The 18322-nt window shown below is 47.7% G+C and overlaps 1 protein-coding gene across 3 annotated transcripts; it reads right to left on the minus strand.

Annotated features, from left to right (window-relative positions):
• Positions 1-206: 206 nt before the first annotated feature.
• mknk2b (MAPK interacting serine/threonine kinase 2b) lies at positions 207-16696 on the minus strand. 3 transcript variants are annotated; one of them, XM_042111564.1, is made up of 15 exons: positions 16468-16696; positions 15246-15457; positions 14941-15031; positions 14656-14757; positions 14155-14252; positions 11922-12001; positions 11740-11813; positions 11497-11601; positions 10880-10935; positions 10636-10731; positions 5134-5328; positions 4358-4522; positions 4064-4101; positions 3587-3895; positions 207-3429 (listed from the first exon to the last, which is right to left on the minus strand). In XM_042111564.1, exons 2-14 carry the CDS (start codon positions 15294-15296, stop codon positions 3613-3615), a joined length of 1434 nt encoding a protein of 477 aa, XP_041967498.1. In that variant the 5' UTR covers positions 15297-15457; positions 16468-16696; the 3' UTR covers positions 207-3429; positions 3587-3612. The 3 variants fall into 3 exon arrangements, with proteins under 3 accessions (XP_041967498.1, XP_041967497.1, XP_041967499.1); XM_042111563.1 differs by having other exon boundaries at positions 207-3435; positions 3576-3895; XM_042111565.1 differs by lacking the exon at positions 207-3429 and adding an exon at positions 3507-3525.
• Positions 16697-18322: the final 1626 nt, after the last annotated feature.

An 18322-nucleotide genomic window follows, 5' to 3' on the forward strand; every position in this document is an offset into this window, starting at 1 on the left:
CAGGAGACACCTAAAGGTAACCTTCAGTGAGAGATAGCTGGGAAATGAACCACTGGTGACGAACACGTGCTGCTTGTCTGATTACCGGAAGGCAGCGTATTCAGATAAGTAGAAGGCCTAGGTCAATGAATAGATAATGACTCAATTTACAGTTCATACGTTCAGCTTTTGCATGAGAATAGAGACAAAACAGCCAGAGACGTTCACACTTTTTATTCTTGTTTTTTTTTTATTTTTTAGAAAAACAATACAAAAATCTGCAACAACAGTCATAAATTTTGCTTCTCGTGAACTGCGGTCAGTCACATGGTACAGTAAAGTGCTTCAAATCAATGTTTCTGTTTCCCAAAGATGAACATTTCCAAAATAAAAAAAAGGAGGAAAAAAAAATTCTTCCCATGAGGATTTGGGGGTAGGAAATGAACAGTGCCAGAAACAAGAGCATCAATAACACTCAAGAGTAGTAGCCCAGAGGCTACAGAATCAGACAGTTACAAAAAAAAAAAATCAAAACCAAGAATTCAGAACAAGTACATTTAAAAAAAAAAAAAAAAAAAAGTTAGATAAATTTGAGTGACACTCAACTTAACAGTTGGGCTACTTTCATCTAGCTGGGAGGAAAATTCTCAACCAAAGCCTTGGTGAAGTCTTGCCCAATACTGTAGTCTAAAAATAAAATAAACATTGACAACTCCTCCCATCTCTTCTGGTACAAGGCAGTCCACAACTAAACGCAATGGACAAAGGGTGGCATTTGGAAGACCTTTCACCCTTTATAAGTGTTTGAGGATGTTGAGCCAATTACCACCGATTTCTTTGTGCACATTTGGAAACTCCTGATCCTGTGAAGAATCCATAACGGTGGTTTAAATGATCATGGACAAAACATTGAAGGCAAAAATAAAAGAAAAGAAAAGACAGAATACTGAACTAAAGTGGTAGAAGTTACTGTCAAAACCAGAGATAGCCTTCTTCAGCTTATGAATGCTTTGTTCAGATTATTTTTTAAGCAAGGAAGTTTCCCAAGCAAAATTTGAGGAAACCGCTGCAAATACATTTCAAGTAAGTCTTACTATAAGACATAAACACCCACAAAGATGCGACTGTAGAAAGATTTTTTAAAAAAGGTTTACAATCAGTGTCCTGTTATCAGCGTTTCTATGCGGAGTACCAAACAGCAGTGTTGGCAATTCCCCCACATTCAGAAGAATCTGCTAATGCTTACGAGAGATTCCATCACCTCGGCGATTAGAGCGTGCTACGCCCAGACACACCAGAGGAGAAGCGGAACGAGGTCTCAAGACTTCTCAGAAGTGCAGACTTTGGCAACGGCAAAGATGTCTGACCAAGACAGGCAGACATGGCCAGTCGAGACCATTTAAAGACCAACAGGTGACAGGAGACCACCCCTTTCCCTCCCCCCCCCCCCCCCCCCCACACCAGATGGGATCATTGCCAACACTTGTCTTTAAACAAAATAATGAAAGAATTACATACTGCCTTCGCTTGGCAATGCTCGTCACTTAACTATACTCTCTTCTTGAAAACATTCTTTCCTTACATTACAACTGGGATCACTCCTGATCACCATCTTGAACTTCCATCAATATTCAAAACCATTGACATTTAAAAAGAAAGAACAATAAAAGAAAGCTTAAAAAAGAACATCTGGCGTCGCACCTGAACATCTGGACAGCACCCACTTGTAGATAAAAGCTAAACATGAATGTAAAATCAGTGTGGCACAATGTGAATCTGACATGGAGTCGTCCCATCAACATAAGAGAAGTAAACTTATACATATCAGTACAGCTACATTTTCTTGGAAGACTTTTTTTTTTAGTTTTTGATTTTTGTTGTTGGAATGCTTTCCCATGTTTTAAATTACGTTTAAAACTATATTCCAAATTATTTCCTTGATGTGCCCCCTTCTCTTTCAGTCATGGTAGATCCCTACTCCGGCAGCATTGGTTTCATACCTGGGGCTTCCGTCACAGCTTCAAAGCTGTGTTGCCCAATGTGAAGGTAAATCATTGATTTAAGTCGCCTCCGGAAGAATGTGCTCGTCTTAACCTTTGAACACTTGGTGTGAGGCTGACAGCAAACGTGTGTATGGCGCCACTCCGACAGGCTCGCAGCTGCGTCATCCTCAGGATTAAAGCTCAGGGTGTTAGCATGGGGCATTTAAATGGCATAGCCTCAAAGATAATTGAACCTTCAATTCAATTAAACTCTCTGCGTCTTTGCTCAAAGAGGCAGAGACAGATTACCAATTCCAAGCGTGGTCTAAAGGTTTACCCTGCCTAAACAGACAGCATGTTGGAGTACTTTTGGGGGTCCCAGCTGACACCTCATTAACAGTGCTAAGGACAGGACTTCAATTCTCTATCATTTTGGAGGGGAGAGCTCACACTTATTATTATTACTATTACACTGGAACCAGTTTCCTCAGGGATTTACACTAACGTGTCTTTAAATTATACTAGAGACTCTAGTGCAAAATAATGGGCTTTATTTCTTCTGCCAGCCTGTGTTGTGGGGGGGGGGTCAGGTCAGGTGTGTCTCTGATGTTCCGTCTGATGCTGGACACCAGGGACGTTGCGTGCGTGCGTGCGTGCGTACGCACGTGAGGGAGCGAGCTGTAAGCCGTGAGGCGGCTGCCGGACGCGGGGGCCGTACAGCAGGAATACATTCCACATGAACTCACTGACCAGCATGGCCAAAGGGAATGAAAACAAAAATAAAAAAAATATATAAAAAAAAAAAAAAAAAAAAAAGAATAAATTCACAGTCGATTTTTGTTTCTATGGAAGCAGCAACTGGGTGTATATGTGTGCGCACGCATTGAGTGTAGAGAGGGGGGAAGGGGTGCTTTGGTGTATGAGCGTGCTTCCAATACTCGGCCGTAGACTGGACTAATCAAAGGCTACTCGGGCACTCCATGCGAGCGCCATCTGGCCCAAGGGGAGCCCTGGCCCCTGCACCTCTGGACATTCCTGGACACGCCGGGCTGCTGTGCTTTTCAAAGTGCTATGGAAGCAGAGGGCAGCTGGGGAGGTGTGTGTGTGTGTGTGTGTGTAGGGTATGCAGGTAATGGATGTACATAAGTGTAAGGTATGTATGGGTGTGTGAGTGTAAGTATGTAAGCGTGTCTAAGTATGCATGTAGTGTGTGCGTGTGTGTGTGTGTGTGTGTGTGTGTGTGTGTGTTTGTGGAAGCTCAGGGTCCAGGACTGCAGAGGTGTGTGGGCCAGGCAGGGCTGTGGGTCAGGCGGCTCTGAAGCCGTAAGGGTCAGGGCTGGGTAGTTGGGGGTAGTTTAGGGCAGGGTGGTTGGTTGGGGGCAGGGCGGGTAGTTGGGGGCAGTTTAGGGCAGGGTGGGTGGTTTGGGCAGGGTGGTAGTTGGGGGCAGTTTAGGGCAGGGTGGTTGGTTGGGGGCAGGGCGGGTAGTTGGGGGCAGTTTAGGGCAGGGTGGTTGGTTGGGGGCAGGGCGGGTAGTTGGGGGCAGTTTAGGGCAGGGTGGTTGGTTGGGGGCAGGGCGGTTGGTTGAGGGCAGGGCGGTTGGTTGGGGGCAGGGCGGGTAGTTGGGGGCAGTTTAGGGCAGGGTGGTTGGTTTCAGGCACAGTCTCCCACGATGACGAGGGGGGCGAGGAGCTGGCGCAGCTCGGAGGCGGAGACGGGCGCGCCCTTCAGCAGGCTGCTCCTGTGGCGCCGCCGCGCCGCCAGCTTGGAGTTGGAGGGAGGAGTCAGCCGGACGGAGGCCGAGCCCACCGTCACCACCAGGGGACACGCCCCCTCCTGCTCCTGCTCCGCCTCCAGACCCTCCTGCTCTGCCAGCTGACGATTCATGGCTACCGCCTTCCCCGCAAAGAAGGTCAGGTCCCTAGCACTGCTGTTCCTGCTCGGAAGGAGGGAGAGATAGAGAGAGAGGGAGGGAGGGAGAGGAGAGATAGAGTTTGTATGAGTCAAGGAGTCTGGGATATCACGTTTCTCTTACCAGAAGATAAAAGCAGCCAAGGCTGATATAGGAAATGCACACAAAGGTAAATAGTGACGTGGGCCTTACCTCTGCAGTAGAATGGAGGAAGGGGTATGGATAGCACCCTGCAGGAGGGACAGACATTCAGCTGTTAGATTCCCAGCATGCGGATAACACTGGTGACGTGACGTGGTGTGGTGAGTGTGTATCAGTGCGTGTGTATAAGTTTGTATCCGTGTGTGTATAAGAGTGTGTGTATAAGTGTGTGTGTATAAGTGTGTGTATAAGAGTGTGTGTATAAGTGTGTGTGTATAAGTGTGTGTGTATAAGTGTGTGTGTATAAGTGTGTGTGTATATAAGTGTGTGTGTGTACACACTTACCCCCTGCACCCATGGGTGGCGGAGGACCTGAGCGGCGCTGAGGCGGCGCTTGGCGTCCCGGAGCAGCAGTTTGGAGATGAGCTCTTTGGCACTTGGAGAAATGTGGGCCCATTCCTTCTCGGGGAACTCGTACTTCCCCTCCTGAATGCTCTCAAACAAGGTGTTCTGGACAAGACAAAAGGACAGAAAGATCACACACCAGTCTCCAGTGTTCTGTTTATAGCCACTCTGGCTACAGCTGTACCACTCTACAAGTTCAGACGTGACGTGAAGACCTGGGTCAACTCTACACACAGTCCTGAAATGGGGAACGGCCAAACAGCAGTGGCCTTCCAACGGTCACACTCTGTGCCAACTTGAACACTTCATGCTTTCACTGGGACTACAGTGGACCCAAAACAAAGACCTTTAGAACAGTCATTGCTAAGTGGCTCTAGACACAGTTCAAACCGAAATTACCGAAAGAACGGTCAAGGCAGTAACAAGATTGTATGAAAGTGATTTTGTGTGCAGTGAGTTTCTGCCGTTGTGCAAACACGGCTGCTTTAGAAGGATGAACACTGATTGGGGAAATCGCACTAACCACTAAGACATCAAATAATGGTGTTGACATAACTTTTACATTTTTTCAGTATAATCCCTACTGCAGACAGGAGCAGCTAGCTAGGGTGCATGTAATGCCTGTTAACTTGTTCATTCCATAGTGAAGTGTTATTTGCACAGTCCTGAAGTGTCTGCGTCTGATTCTGGGGCCCAGGTTGGCGTTGTGGTCTCACCTGGCATGCGTGGCACGGTTCGCCCATCTCCCAGCCACAGTCGCTGCCGCAGTGGCCCACGAAGGGCGGGTAGCCGCTCAGCATGATGTAGAGGATGACCCCCAGGCTCCAGAGGTCACAGCGCTTGTCGTAGATGGTGGCCTCCTCACTGAAGGCCTCCACAACCTCAGGAGCCATGTACTCAGCAGAACCACACTGGAGGGAGAGAGAGAACGAGGGATGAGTTATTTGCTTCAGTACCTGAGACCATTTGCAAAGGCAGCTGTACATTGAGGACTCCCATGGCGTGTCATGGACAGAGAGGGAGCTGTAGGAGATGGTGCAGACTGCAGAGGAAATGCTTCCTCTTGGCTTTTGACTGCTGAGCGGCGCTGTGCTGAGCTGTACTGAACGGTCTACTTAAGTCTCATCTAATTCTTCTCTCTGACCGCATTCCTGCTCTCAGCTGACTCCTCGTGGCCCGGGCCGAGAGCAGTGTGTGTGTCACATGGTAGGCAGCAGGGCCAGGGCCACACACACGGCCCAAAGCAGATTAGCCACAGTTAACAGACTGTGCTTATTCCTAGCCCCACACACATATACCTTTTGCAGGGCATACATGCACGCACACACTATCCTTTTGCAGGGCATACATATACATGCACACACACACACACACACACACACGATCCTTTTGCAGGGCATACATGCCACATACTCCGTTACACCGTTGCTCCTGGGTGCTCCTGGGTGCTCCTTGTTGGTGCCCCCCCCCCCCCCATCCCAATCCTCCCCCACCTTTCTTATGCAGCCCTTGCCACTTAATCTACTAAACCCCTCTTCTACTGCCCCCCCCCATAAATGCACAACATAATTTATGGGGGGGCAGTAGAAGAGAAGAGACATAATTTCACTGCATTTCTTAAATCCAGTAACTATATGCATGTGACAATAAACTTCCTTGTATCCATGTCTACAGCACACACACACACACACAGAGGATTACTCACTTATATACACACACAAACTTTTTGCAGTCACACACACAAGCTTTGAATGGGCTGGTATGCTAACGAGGATGGAAGAGCAGCGGGTGGAGGAGTTGGTGGAGCACAACGGAATGGAACAGACGTAACTGTGGGCAGCAGAAGGGGGCGGCGAGCCCAGGACGAGGCCGAGGACGGCCTGGTGAATCATGGACATTTTTCAGCACTCAGCTGAACGCGCAGGCTGAATAGCCCAGATGAGGGGGGGGCGGAGAGGGGGAGGACGACACGACCGCCTGTCGGCGCTCCTGCGCCAGGACAGACTGAAATTAGGCCAAGCGCTCGCTCGCTCTCTCTTTCGCTCGCTCGGCCGCTCTCTGCAGGAAAAGAGGATTGGCCGCTCCAGGAAAAGCCCTGCTCTGCAAAAAGCTGGGACACGCATCACAGTTACATAACTTCCTCAGCGCCATGAATGAAACACACACACACACACACACACACACACACGTACACAACAAGAACTAATGACTTCTTAAATACCAACTGCAGAGGGGAGGGGGGGGGGGGGGGGGGTGTTTTGCCCAAATGCAGGTCAGCAGTTCATGGGGCTAGGAGTGGACGCGTTTCATAACCAAGTGGGCACAAAGGGCAGGGCAGCGGGAGCGCTTGGTACTGCCCATCCTGCCCTCCCCTCCCCTCCTCCGTGCTTCCCTTCTCTCCAACATGCCCCCCAAGAGTTTCCAAATGCCCACTGGAGTTCAGCTCATTCCACTGACGCCTCTTTCTGCATTTTGCAACTGGCTTGGCACCGACACTGAGGCTAATGGCTCTGTTTAGAGTTGGCAGAAAAAACAGCAACTAACCCAACAATAGCAAGGACAGAAAATAACAAAATACCAAAAAAAAGAAAAAGAAAAGAAAAACAGAAATGTTGGCGACTGCAACAAACCCAAGCAGTCATAATCATGCACAAAGCAGATTAAAATGCCTCCGTCCTACTCTTAACTTGGGGTGGCAACTAGTTCATGTTGTTTATTTACATAAGAGCAGCCCATCTGTGTGTGACGATGGCAGGATGAGGGTGTTTGTGGAGAGCGAGCGAGCTGCTTTTGTTCTCTCCGAGCCAGCTGTCCCTCTTGCTTGGCCCCGCCCTGCTGCCTCTGCTGCCGCGGAGACAGACAGCGCCCTTATGTAATGCCCCCCCTCCCCTCCCCGTGCAGGAATCCAGCCCCCACAGACAAAGAAACCCACTGTTGCTCAGCTGCACGGCCCACCATCCTCCCCCCCCACACTCTCTCTCACACCCCCACCCCACAGACACCACCAGATTCAGGTCACGACATCCACAAGACACGAAAACAAAAACAGAGGAGGACGAGGCCAAACAGCGGCGGCTCAGAAGGGCACGTTGAAGTGCCTCTAAAGTGAAGCCAGCGCACGTACAGTAGCGCTCCCGTCCCATAGCACAGCTGGCCCAAATCCGGCCCGCGCGAGGTGAACACACACACTTTCCAGTCTCTGCTGCCAGAAAGCTCCCGTTTCACAGCCATCAACGCAACATGAAATCAGCCGACCGCTAAAAGCCCCAGACACGCCCTCGTCAGTCAGACCGAGTGAATGAGAGAGTGTATGGAAGTGTGGATATGTAAAGTTATGTAAATAATCAGGTTAGCTAAGTCAGTGTCCTCTGGGAAGTCCCTCCACCAAATACATGTTTATAGGAAAGCCAATTCTATTTTTGATAATCTCTTGCATTGGTTTTATTCATTTTCTTTCAACCTGCATGTCCTTATGGCTTTATATTATTACTTTACACATCTAATTGTTTTATTTAATTTTATTTTGCAAATGTATTACTTTTACTGTTTTGCTGCCTTTGTAACTTGTTTTTTTTAAAAAGTGCTATATAAAGATTATTATTATTATCCATAAATGCATCTCTGTGTGTGTGTGTGTGTGTGTGAATAAGGTGTGTGTGTGTGTGTGTGTGTGTGTGTGTGAATAAGGTGTGTGTGTGTGTGTGTGTGTGAATAAGGTGTGTGTGTGTGTGTGTGTGTGTGTGTGTGTGTGTGTGTGAATAAGGTGTGTGTGTGTGTGTGTGTGTGTGTGTGTGTGTGTGTGTGTGTGTGTGTGTGTGTGTGTGTGTGTGGTTGCTGCCAAGTCATGAGGTGGCAGGCTGTTGCTGTAAGAGAGCTGTGCTCTTGCATCAGTCTGCTGTATCTGACGCCGAGCGGCACACTGATGCAGCCGGACGCACCGCCACTGCCCCCCAACAGCACCATCAGCGGCAGCAGCAGCAGCAGGGCTGAAAAGAATGTCTGGGGCTTTCCAGGCTGGCGTCCCGCATAGCAACGGCACAGCAACGGCAACGCAGCGCAACCACATGCCACAGAGACCGAGGAAACGGCTGTTGAGAGTGTGTGTCCCTGGGGCAGAATATATCCTCTCTCTCCCTCTGACACACACACACACACACACACACACAAAGACACACGTACACACACACAGGAAGCCACACGTGTGTTTCTGAGAAGCCGGGGTGGTTGGGTGAAAGACAAGCCCTCACCTGCCCTGCAGAAGCGCACGCACACCCCCTTATTTCCACTGAAAGGCTCCACTTGGCCACAACAAACACCACCCGGGCTTCACCTCAGCTCTGAGGAGTCTGCGGGGCACGTGGGTGGGATGGGGGGGGGGGGGGGGGGGGGGGGTAGGGAGGGGCCAGGGGAGGCCAAAAAGAAAGAAGGGGGGGGGGGGGGGGGGGGAAACAGAGAAAAAGTATCTGATAAGATTATCCCTGGAAAGAAGCCCAAGAACAACAAGCAGCACGCATGAGCAGAGAGCAGCTAGAGCTGGGCCCTCCCCCTCCCCCTCCCTCCAGGCCAGCCAATCACAGCAGTTGCTAGGTGCAGGAAGGGGAGGCGGTGCTGGTTGCAACAGAGCCTCCTGGGCTGCCTGCCAGCTAGTGTCTTTGTTTTGACTTCTCTGATACCATACTGGACGCTAGCAGACAGAGACCAGAGGAGAAGGGAAAGAAGAGAGGGGGAGAGAAGAGAGGGGGACAGTCAAATGAAAAGAGAAGGAGAGAGGAGAGAAAGAGTGAAGAGCTGGGCCTTTGTCTCCTTGGGTTGTTTTCAAACTCCATAAAGTCAGGAAGACGGCCTGAGGTTAGTGCTGAGAGAGGAAAGCTGCATCTCCAACAACACTGTTTTCTCCTCCTGCTGTACTTCCTGGTATGAGCTCGTTTGGCACAGACAGGAGGTTGCGCAAGCATGTCCCATACCCCTCTGCTCTCCAGCCCTCTCACACAACAAGTCACTACATTCCCCAAGAAAGTCTCTCGGAGGTGGGGGATGGTGGCTCTGAGCATGAATGGAACGCTTCAGGGCAGTCACGTCCAGCTCATCCACCTCACATGACGATGATAATTCACATAGAACCATGTGGAGCCTCAACTTAATGCCTGGGGACATTGCCTGCCTGCCTGCGCACACACACACACACACACAGCAATTCAGAGCTCAAGTTACTCCCAAAACATAACTTCCTAAGCTCTCCCCTCTGCATTCAGCCATCTATCCAGTCCTCCATCCGTCCATTCCTCACTCCTGCCCCTCTCTTGATCGCTCACCACCTGTTCCCTTCCATCACACTCTACCACAGACCATCATTCACACACACACACAAACAAACCCCGGCATATACACACCCAGACGCGAGTCCAATCTACATTTAGTTTTGCCTTTGACCGTTAGAAGCAACGGGTTCAGGGTGGGGCGGCCCCTTCTCGCCTTATGGCACCAAGTTCACACACACACACACAGCATGGGAAGTCAGTCCAGATGATTGACAGCGATAACACGCCCGCACACACACACACACACACACCAGTGGATCCATGTGCTGAGGCCATATCAAGTCAGCAAGGCCAGTCGGAAGGGGGGGGGGGGGGGGCCGGAGAGACACCCTTGAGAATGGCGTTATCAAAAGGCTGAGCCGTATCGCTCAGAGCTCTCAGCCATAACACTTCAAAGTCCTTGGCCTCACCATTCCAGATCTGCCACCAATGGGGAGGCCCTGTGTGTAGCACCACTGCGCCTGACCAATGGTGTGGCCGCGAGCTGCATCCCGATAAGCAGGGTTGGGCAGTTTCACAACACCTCCCCAGCAGCATGAGCAAGGTGAGTCATCCAACCGCGTGTAACCTCCCGACATCACACCAGCCCCACACACACACACACACACACACACACACATCTCCAGCCACAAAGCCAACACACACACACACACAGTCTCTCACACACACACACACATCTCCGGCCACAAAGCCAACAGCAACACCCGTTTACTCCGCCTCCACAATGGGCTCCCGCAATATTCCCCAACTTCTACATAAACTCTCCAGGTCAACTTAAAATTAGCACAAGGGTAACCTGAAAAAGCCCCCAAACATTCTCACACACACACACACACACAGTCTCTCACACACACAGTCACACACACACAGACGGAGTGTAAAGCCGGGCATGGCACTCACGGGAGTCAGCAGCTCAGGGGTGGAGATGGGGGAACTGTCGCTGTTGAGCTTGATGCCGCTACCAAGGTCAAAGTCACAGATTTTAACAGGGGAGATCTGCGGGAGGAACACAACAAGTCACATTAACGCCGTCTTACTGGACTGGGTAGAGCTTTTACTGGACTGGTTTAAACTGGGTAGAGGTTTTCAAGCACAGCATAGCTGGTGATTAAAGGCGGTTTGTTGGGTTGGCTCTAGGACTCACCCGGTCTTCGTGTTCACAGAGGATATTTTCTGGCTTCAGGTCCCTATGGGCCATCCCTGGGGTGAAGGGGTACATTTAGTCATCGGCACTCTTCTCAACTTCAGAGCTTTCGTGTGTGTGTGTGTGTGTGTGTGTGTGTGTGTGTGTATGAAACGTAATTTCCCAACTATTAGCCGCGGCTTATACACCGACTTTGTTAATACCCCGGGGGCAGTTAATATGATATCAATATGGTTTTGTTAATACACGGGGGCAGTTAATATTATATCAATATGGCTTTGTTAATACACGGGGGCAGTTAATATGATATCAATATTGTTTTGTTTCTTTTAATTTGCATAAAACACTGTCCTGTGGCTTATACACAATGCGGCTAATACACAGGAAATTACTATGTGGGTCCCAGGATTGGGTCACTTGTCCAGTGGTGAATGTGAGACCCTTCACCCCACCATAAGCTCCTGGCTCACACGTGGGCACGTGAGCCGTTTTTAGTCGGACTGCTATTCCTACCCAGAATTCATAGCCCACCACATCACCCTGGCCAACGAGGGGCTGCACAGATCAGCTTTCACACTGTAAACCCCCCCCCCCACACACACACAGTACTGACTTACCTTTATTATGGAGGAAATCCAGTGCACTGGCAATGTCCTGCACCACAATGCTGGCCTCCTGCTCGCTGAAGTGCCGCCGCTTATGGATATGAGCCAGGACGGAACCTGAGAGACAGAGAGAAAGAAAGAAAGAAAGAAAGAAAGAAATCCGTTTATAGGTCATCCAATCGGCCTTCACATCCACAGCCACCCATAGGAGCCCACACAGCCGAGGGCCCCACGGTCGGGTCACGGTCCACCTACCTCCTCTCAGCTTCTCAAACACCAGGTAGAACTTCTCCTCCTCCTCAAAGAACTCCACCAGCTCCAGTATATTTCTGAGGGGGCACAACACAAGAAGTCAAGTTTGGCTACACACTCTTCAGAGCACTTCAGGGACTTATGGAGGGCAACACTGTTTTGAGTAGAGTGTGTGTGTGTGTTACCTGTGTCCCTGACACTGGTAGAGCATCTCAACTTCCCGGAACACTCTGCTGCGACTGTGTCCAGGTCTTTTCTCAATGATCTGCATTTCAGAAAACACAGAAAACACACTATATTTAATGGCACATCTCATAAAAGGCTGAATCCCAGTAATCCACACAGCAAGACTCCTCTGGGCACGAGTAGTAGAGCTCATGCCTGAGGCTCCGGCTGCTCATACTCCTCCACCAGGTTGAGTCTTTCCCCCACTTCCACCAGAACCCTGCCCTACTTCACCCGCCGCTTTTCCTGCACCAGGCAATCAACACGGTGTTTTTCCCTCCTCGCCGTAACCTATATTTTAGCCCAGGGCCACTGAGAGCGTATAGCACGGGAGGGGGGAGGGTTGATAGCAACTTGCCCACAAGTGAACTATATATATAGGGCCACTGGGCCCCACAGCAGGACAAAGAGAGGGCGTCGATGACTGCGCATTCCCAAACCGCCCGAGCGCAATCTAAACAGCAGCTTCAGCAGTTTGCTGTTGAGCCTGTTCAACGCTGCAGATTCATGCTCAAACCGCAGGCGGGGGAGAAAGTTTATTATTATTATTCTTCCTTCGAAAGCTGCTCTTGCTTTCAAACTCTCACTTTGGGCAAAGACTGTGAAAACAGACAGCAGGGCCGTGAGCTTATTCTAGTGGGGGGTTGGAGTCTCACGTCTCATCTTTGTTGCAGAGCTGTAAAGCTCAGAGCCTGGGGTGGTAAAAGCCTGTGGTAAGCGCTGGAGGGGGGGGGGGGGGGGGGGGGGCTCATATCAAATGGAGGCCTGTAAACACGAGAGCAAGGACCTGGCGGAGAGCACGTCTGCTCTGTTGGCTCCACGGCCTTTTGTTTGCCCCCCCACCCCACCTAAATCCCCAGCGGACGGGGCAGAGACATCTGGTGGGACTCGTCTGAGCCCTGCTCTGGCCTGAGCTGGCCTCATGTCTGCGGTCGGCTGCCTGCTACCCCCACACTGCTATCTGGCCCTCTGCACCACCTCCCCCACGCCTTCAACAAGTCACTCACAGCTTAGTATGTCTGGCTGAAACAAAATGAGTAGCAAAAACAAACACACCATGTAAACAAAAACACTATTTCTACCACTTTTTTTTCTTCCCCCATTTAAAAAAAAAAAAAATAAAAAAAAATAAAAAAAACACCCTACAAAAGCGCAGGAATTTGCAGAGCTAGTCATTTCCTGTGTTGCAACACACAGCAATGTCGAGCAATCAAAACATTCAGTTTCACAAGAGAGAAAAAAAAAAAAAAAAGAAGAAACAAAAAAAGTCCTCCTTGGGAATGCTCAAACAGGTTAAGTGGAGAGACGCCCAGAGCCTCCTTTTCAAAACAAACGGGCCTGGCCTGGGGAGAAAGGAAAGGCCGCCCCTCGGGTCACGACCCAAACCCACTTCCCCCTCCGCTTGGCCACAGCTCTGTTTTTGCATAGCTGCCTGAACACAATGTTCCCGCCACTGTGCTCCCTGCTGACCAATGAAAGCAGGAGAAGAAGGGAATGTTTCCACCCCACGGCTCTGATTGGCCGGTGCACAGCACAGCACTAACAAAACAATGAAAGGAAGTTTCTGTGCTGAGCCAGCGCTGTGGGGCCTCTTGCTTTCACGACAGAACACAGCCCTGCATAAACACACACACACACACACACTACACACAGCACTCACCACACACACACACACACACAGCCCTGCATAAACACACACACACACCACCCACAGTAAAGTCCTAGGGCTGCGCCACACACACACACGGAAGTGGTTCAACACACACAAACACAAAATCAGCCAACCTCATCCACTAACTGTCCTAAATCACAGACAAACATTAATGATGTCATCTCTGAGAGTGCTACCACTTGCAAATGCAACACCTCTGTACAAAGCCATAACCACCTGGCACATGCTTCAGCGACTCAACAGCAGCCAACTTAACAGAAACTTGTCAAGAATGACAGTTTCTTATTCTTAGACTGTTGGTTACTGACACGTTCCAACCAGCAGCCCCACTTCTGTTATTTCCATGTAAACATTGCACATCTCACTGAACCAAAGAACACTCTCACATACATAATTATAAATGTATTACTATTACAATATCTACAATAGTATTACTACCCCAGTCTTTCCTGACTTGAGTATTTATTAACAGACTCCAAGCTGGAAGCTATGTGGTATTATGCAGATAGTTCAAATCTTACCTTGACAGCATATTCCTTGTTGGTAATTTGGCTGATGCAGGTCTGGACACGAGCATATGCACCTTCTCCTAGAATCTCTTCCTGGAGTCTGTACACATCTGAGGATAAAAATAAAACACATAAATCTTCATTCAATGTCCTCCTCCATGGTTGATATACCACCCATCTACTCATCCTGCATGCCATAGTCTAGAACCCGGCTTAGAACCCAGCACACCCTTCCCACCTCTGGCCTGTAGGACCTAGCACCTCCACTTTACACCACTTCCATCCTGACTGACTCAACATTGCAACACTCAACAACACTGGTGATCGGTTGGGACTTTCCCAATACGTGCTTCTTGGCGTTGCTGTGCCAACTTAATGACTCACAGTAAAAGTAAAGTGGGACTAAGGATCAGCACACACTCCAGAGAGCCATGGGGTTACAGTAATGCATGCAATGATGTCCTATTCAAAGTCACATACACAAGTAGTGAGTCATGTCACATCTGCACCCACCCTCAAAGCGTCCAGAGAAGCTATCAGTTGCCCGGCACCTCTTTTTCTTCTTGTTCCTCTTCTTGGCATCTGGTATATCAATTGGCTGGCTGGATGGCATGTCTACAATTTCAAAAGGAGGAGAATGCTTATTTATGGATGATGCCGTCGTCTCAGGCCTGAGCTATATACACATGACAGAAAATAAGACACAGACAGCCCGGCACTGCACGAGGCAGGCCTTCCACTGAAACACCTGATTTTCCCCCCCTTTAAATTTATATTTAGAAATTGTCTTAAGCTTACCAGGTCGGGCAGAGCAGTCAAAATTGAAGGTCGAATCAATGAGATGGGATCCTGTTTTGGAGAACTCATCGGATTCAAAGGGGTTTTGGCCCTAAGGGATAGACATTATAGTATTTCATTGATGAGTAAACGCCACAAGCCAACTGGTGGCTGAGAGGAAAACATATTGTTGCTACGTGATCACACCATAATTCAATGTACTAATTTCAAAATGAAACCAAATTATTAACCATGTTCGATTATTGTTTATCCTACAATATATTTCGAATTCAGAGGAAAAAAACTTAAATAATCCTTAACGTTACCTTGAATGACCGATGGAATCCAGTTACTTCTGTGATCTTGTTTTGCACCATTTTGTCCTGGATAAGGGGCAACACGCTTCGGGTCTGTAGCGGTGTAAGCGGTAGTCGAGATGTATGGCAATTTGCAGTTAATTCCAAAACAGTGGCCTGTTTCAGAATCAATGCAGATTACGGCGGTGTGTGGATGACTGTGGTTGTTTTAAACGGGAACCCTGTTCAAAGATATGGAAACGTTTGTTTAGTCGAAGGCTTAACGTTAGAGACGAAGCCATTAATCTGTTAGCTAACGTTAGCTGAATGGCAATACAAACCAAAAACTTTATTGACAAGTTTCGGTTTCAATCTTTACAGTCTGTGGTTTCAATCGAATTCTTCAGTTTCTACGTGTGACTTACCGTTATTGTTCCATTCATTCACAATTCCATGTAAGTTAACATTATGCCAAGAATAACATTTATCAACGTCGTATTAACGTAAACAGTATTTTAAGCTATCTTTGCTCTCAAACTTCAACGAAATTTAAAACAGATGTGCATTAACGGTAGCAGCTAACGCTATTTATTTATGTTCCACTAGAAGTTATGTCAAATTCCATAACGCTAACGGACTGCAAACCCAGACATTCCGTGTCGTCCATTATCCCTTACATATCCATCCAACCCCCATGGATAATTATATCACTTGCTTAACTGTGATTCAATGGATATTAAGACACTTTTGCCAGTGTTAAATAAAAGCCAAACACTGCTAACATTTGGACACTTTGCAAAGAGCCCGTGAGCATTCACGCCTTTTCGGTAACCTAGCTCACGTTAGCTAACGTCAGCATTCTGTGTTGATATGAACTTGCAAACCAAGTCACCCGTACTACGACATAAGCTAGCCAACTAGCTAGCTACCGACAGATGGTCAACTGCTGATAAGACTATCGCGACAAAAAACGTTACAATCAATACACATAACACATAACAAATTATATGTAGTATCATACGTTGGTGACAAGTCCTCATAAGCTAGTATTGCTAACTTCGCTAGCTAGCAACTAGGCTAAATAACGTTGACAGTCATTGGCCAAGCGAGAATGACTGTCATTTTCAGACAATAAAAACACAACAACAGAGCATGAGATGTTAGCAGGTTAAATACTGTTATAGCTAAACACGGTAGCGTTAACCTAATATCTCCCAACTCCTTTGTGAATTTAACGTTTCCATTCACTTACCCCGTTATTTTCTTTAAGGCTCCAGTCTTGACGCCGTTGTTTGACCCTCTGCTTCAAAGCCGCAGATGTCGACCGTACAGTCCTGGTGGTGTTTTTCGTGGGGAAGGTGCTTGTTTATGAGCCACCCAGCTTTTTATAACCTCACGTACCTCTCCACCCCTCTCACTGGCTAATCCTGCCCCCTTCGGCTGTGAGCACGGCCCACCCAATCGCCTACGAGCACAACACTGCAATTCGAACAGACTGTTAGATCAGCTCTGTGGATGACGTAGGCAGACCAGATCTGTACACAAGACCGCATTGCTTTGTGCCTTTCAAGAAAGAAAAAAAGGGTTAGGCCTAGTTTTTCACTGACAATTTCGAAGCCATTACATCAAACTTTTTTTTATCTGTTCAGAAAACACATCGAGAAAATAAGTACAAACATTTAGATATGGCAAATTGCCATAAACCTAAAATTAGCCTTAATGTTCTTAACTAATGCAAGAACATAATGGCAAGTAGGCTGAATGCCATTAGGTGATTTTTATATATATATATATATATATATATATATATATATATATATATATATATATATATATTTAGAAATGTTAATAGAAATATTGACCCAAGACTTAATTTGCCCTATAATGTCATGGATTGTCTGTTAAGATGTTGAAAGGGTGGCTATCCTCATTTAGATAGATAGATAGATAGATAGATACTTTATTGATCCCCAAGGGGAAATTCAAGATTCATTTATTTGTTCATGCACAATAAAGGTATTTGGGGCATATTGTTAGGACATATTTACCAATTACGTAGAAGCAATAACAGCAATTCCTTTTGAAAAGCCCTTAGTCAACACACATTCATGGCATTGGAATGGCAGTGCCTCTCCTGATGTAGTCTATGTTGCATGGTGTCTCGTACCTTCCTCATGCCTTGTCACGTTTCATTGCAGACTGCATGTTGGACGTGCATTCTGTCAGGGGTACGATAATTAAAATACCCTCATCTGATGATTCACTTCAGACATTCTTTAAGGTTAAGTCTGGACAGCCTTGGTTAAATCTGGACAGGCCATATGCCATGATAAAAAGCCAGTCACTGAATGATATCTCAGCTATCAGCTGTTGTTGATCTCACATTTAGCATTTAAAGACTGTTGCAACAATCACTTTTTCACTCAGTGCATTATAATCTGTTGTTGGTTGTATTTAGCTCTCCCTAATTTAAGCTATTTGTTTAGGTTTTATCCGTAAAAAAGTAACTCGATGTAGGAATTCCCCTGTCCACCAGTGGTCAATGTACTGGGTACCCATTCAGTACTAAGAGGGTACCGACAGAAACAGCAATGCTCGTACTCGTGTGGGCATGTTACATATAGTGTAATGCCAGGTGTGCAAGTTAAATTCTCCTTATTGTATGTGAGTGTAGCATCAAAATAATTCTGAAGCTGTTATTTAATTATTAATGTGTTTCAGATGGGACAGTGTAGTGTAGAATGATAGGAAGCTAGTGGGAGAGAGATAGGGAGGGGCTAGGGAATGACCACTGGTCAGATTCAAACCCGTGTTCTTGTGGGAATGTGCTCCACAGCTCCCCCCAAGCTGTTTTTTAAGGTAATAGGAATGCATTGTGTAGCTTTAATGTATTTTTCTTGCTTTTGTTCATTGTATATTTAACTCTACCCTTGCTGCTTGGACTTGTGTTGTTTGCCCAAAGCAATTAGGGTCAAGTCCTGTTGTTTTAAATATCCTACAACTTGACTATACTGTCTATTTAAACAGCTTTGAGCGCACATTTGAATCCTCTCTTTCCCTCCACATGCATCATGTGCTGTGCTTTTATTTATTTACGTGCACGAGGT

Source organism: Alosa sapidissima, chromosome 12 (genome assembly GCF_018492685.1).
Source record: "Alosa sapidissima isolate fAloSap1 chromosome 12, fAloSap1.pri, whole genome shotgun sequence".
Classification (NCBI taxonomy): Eukaryota; Metazoa; Chordata; class Actinopteri; order Clupeiformes; family Clupeidae; genus Alosa; species Alosa sapidissima.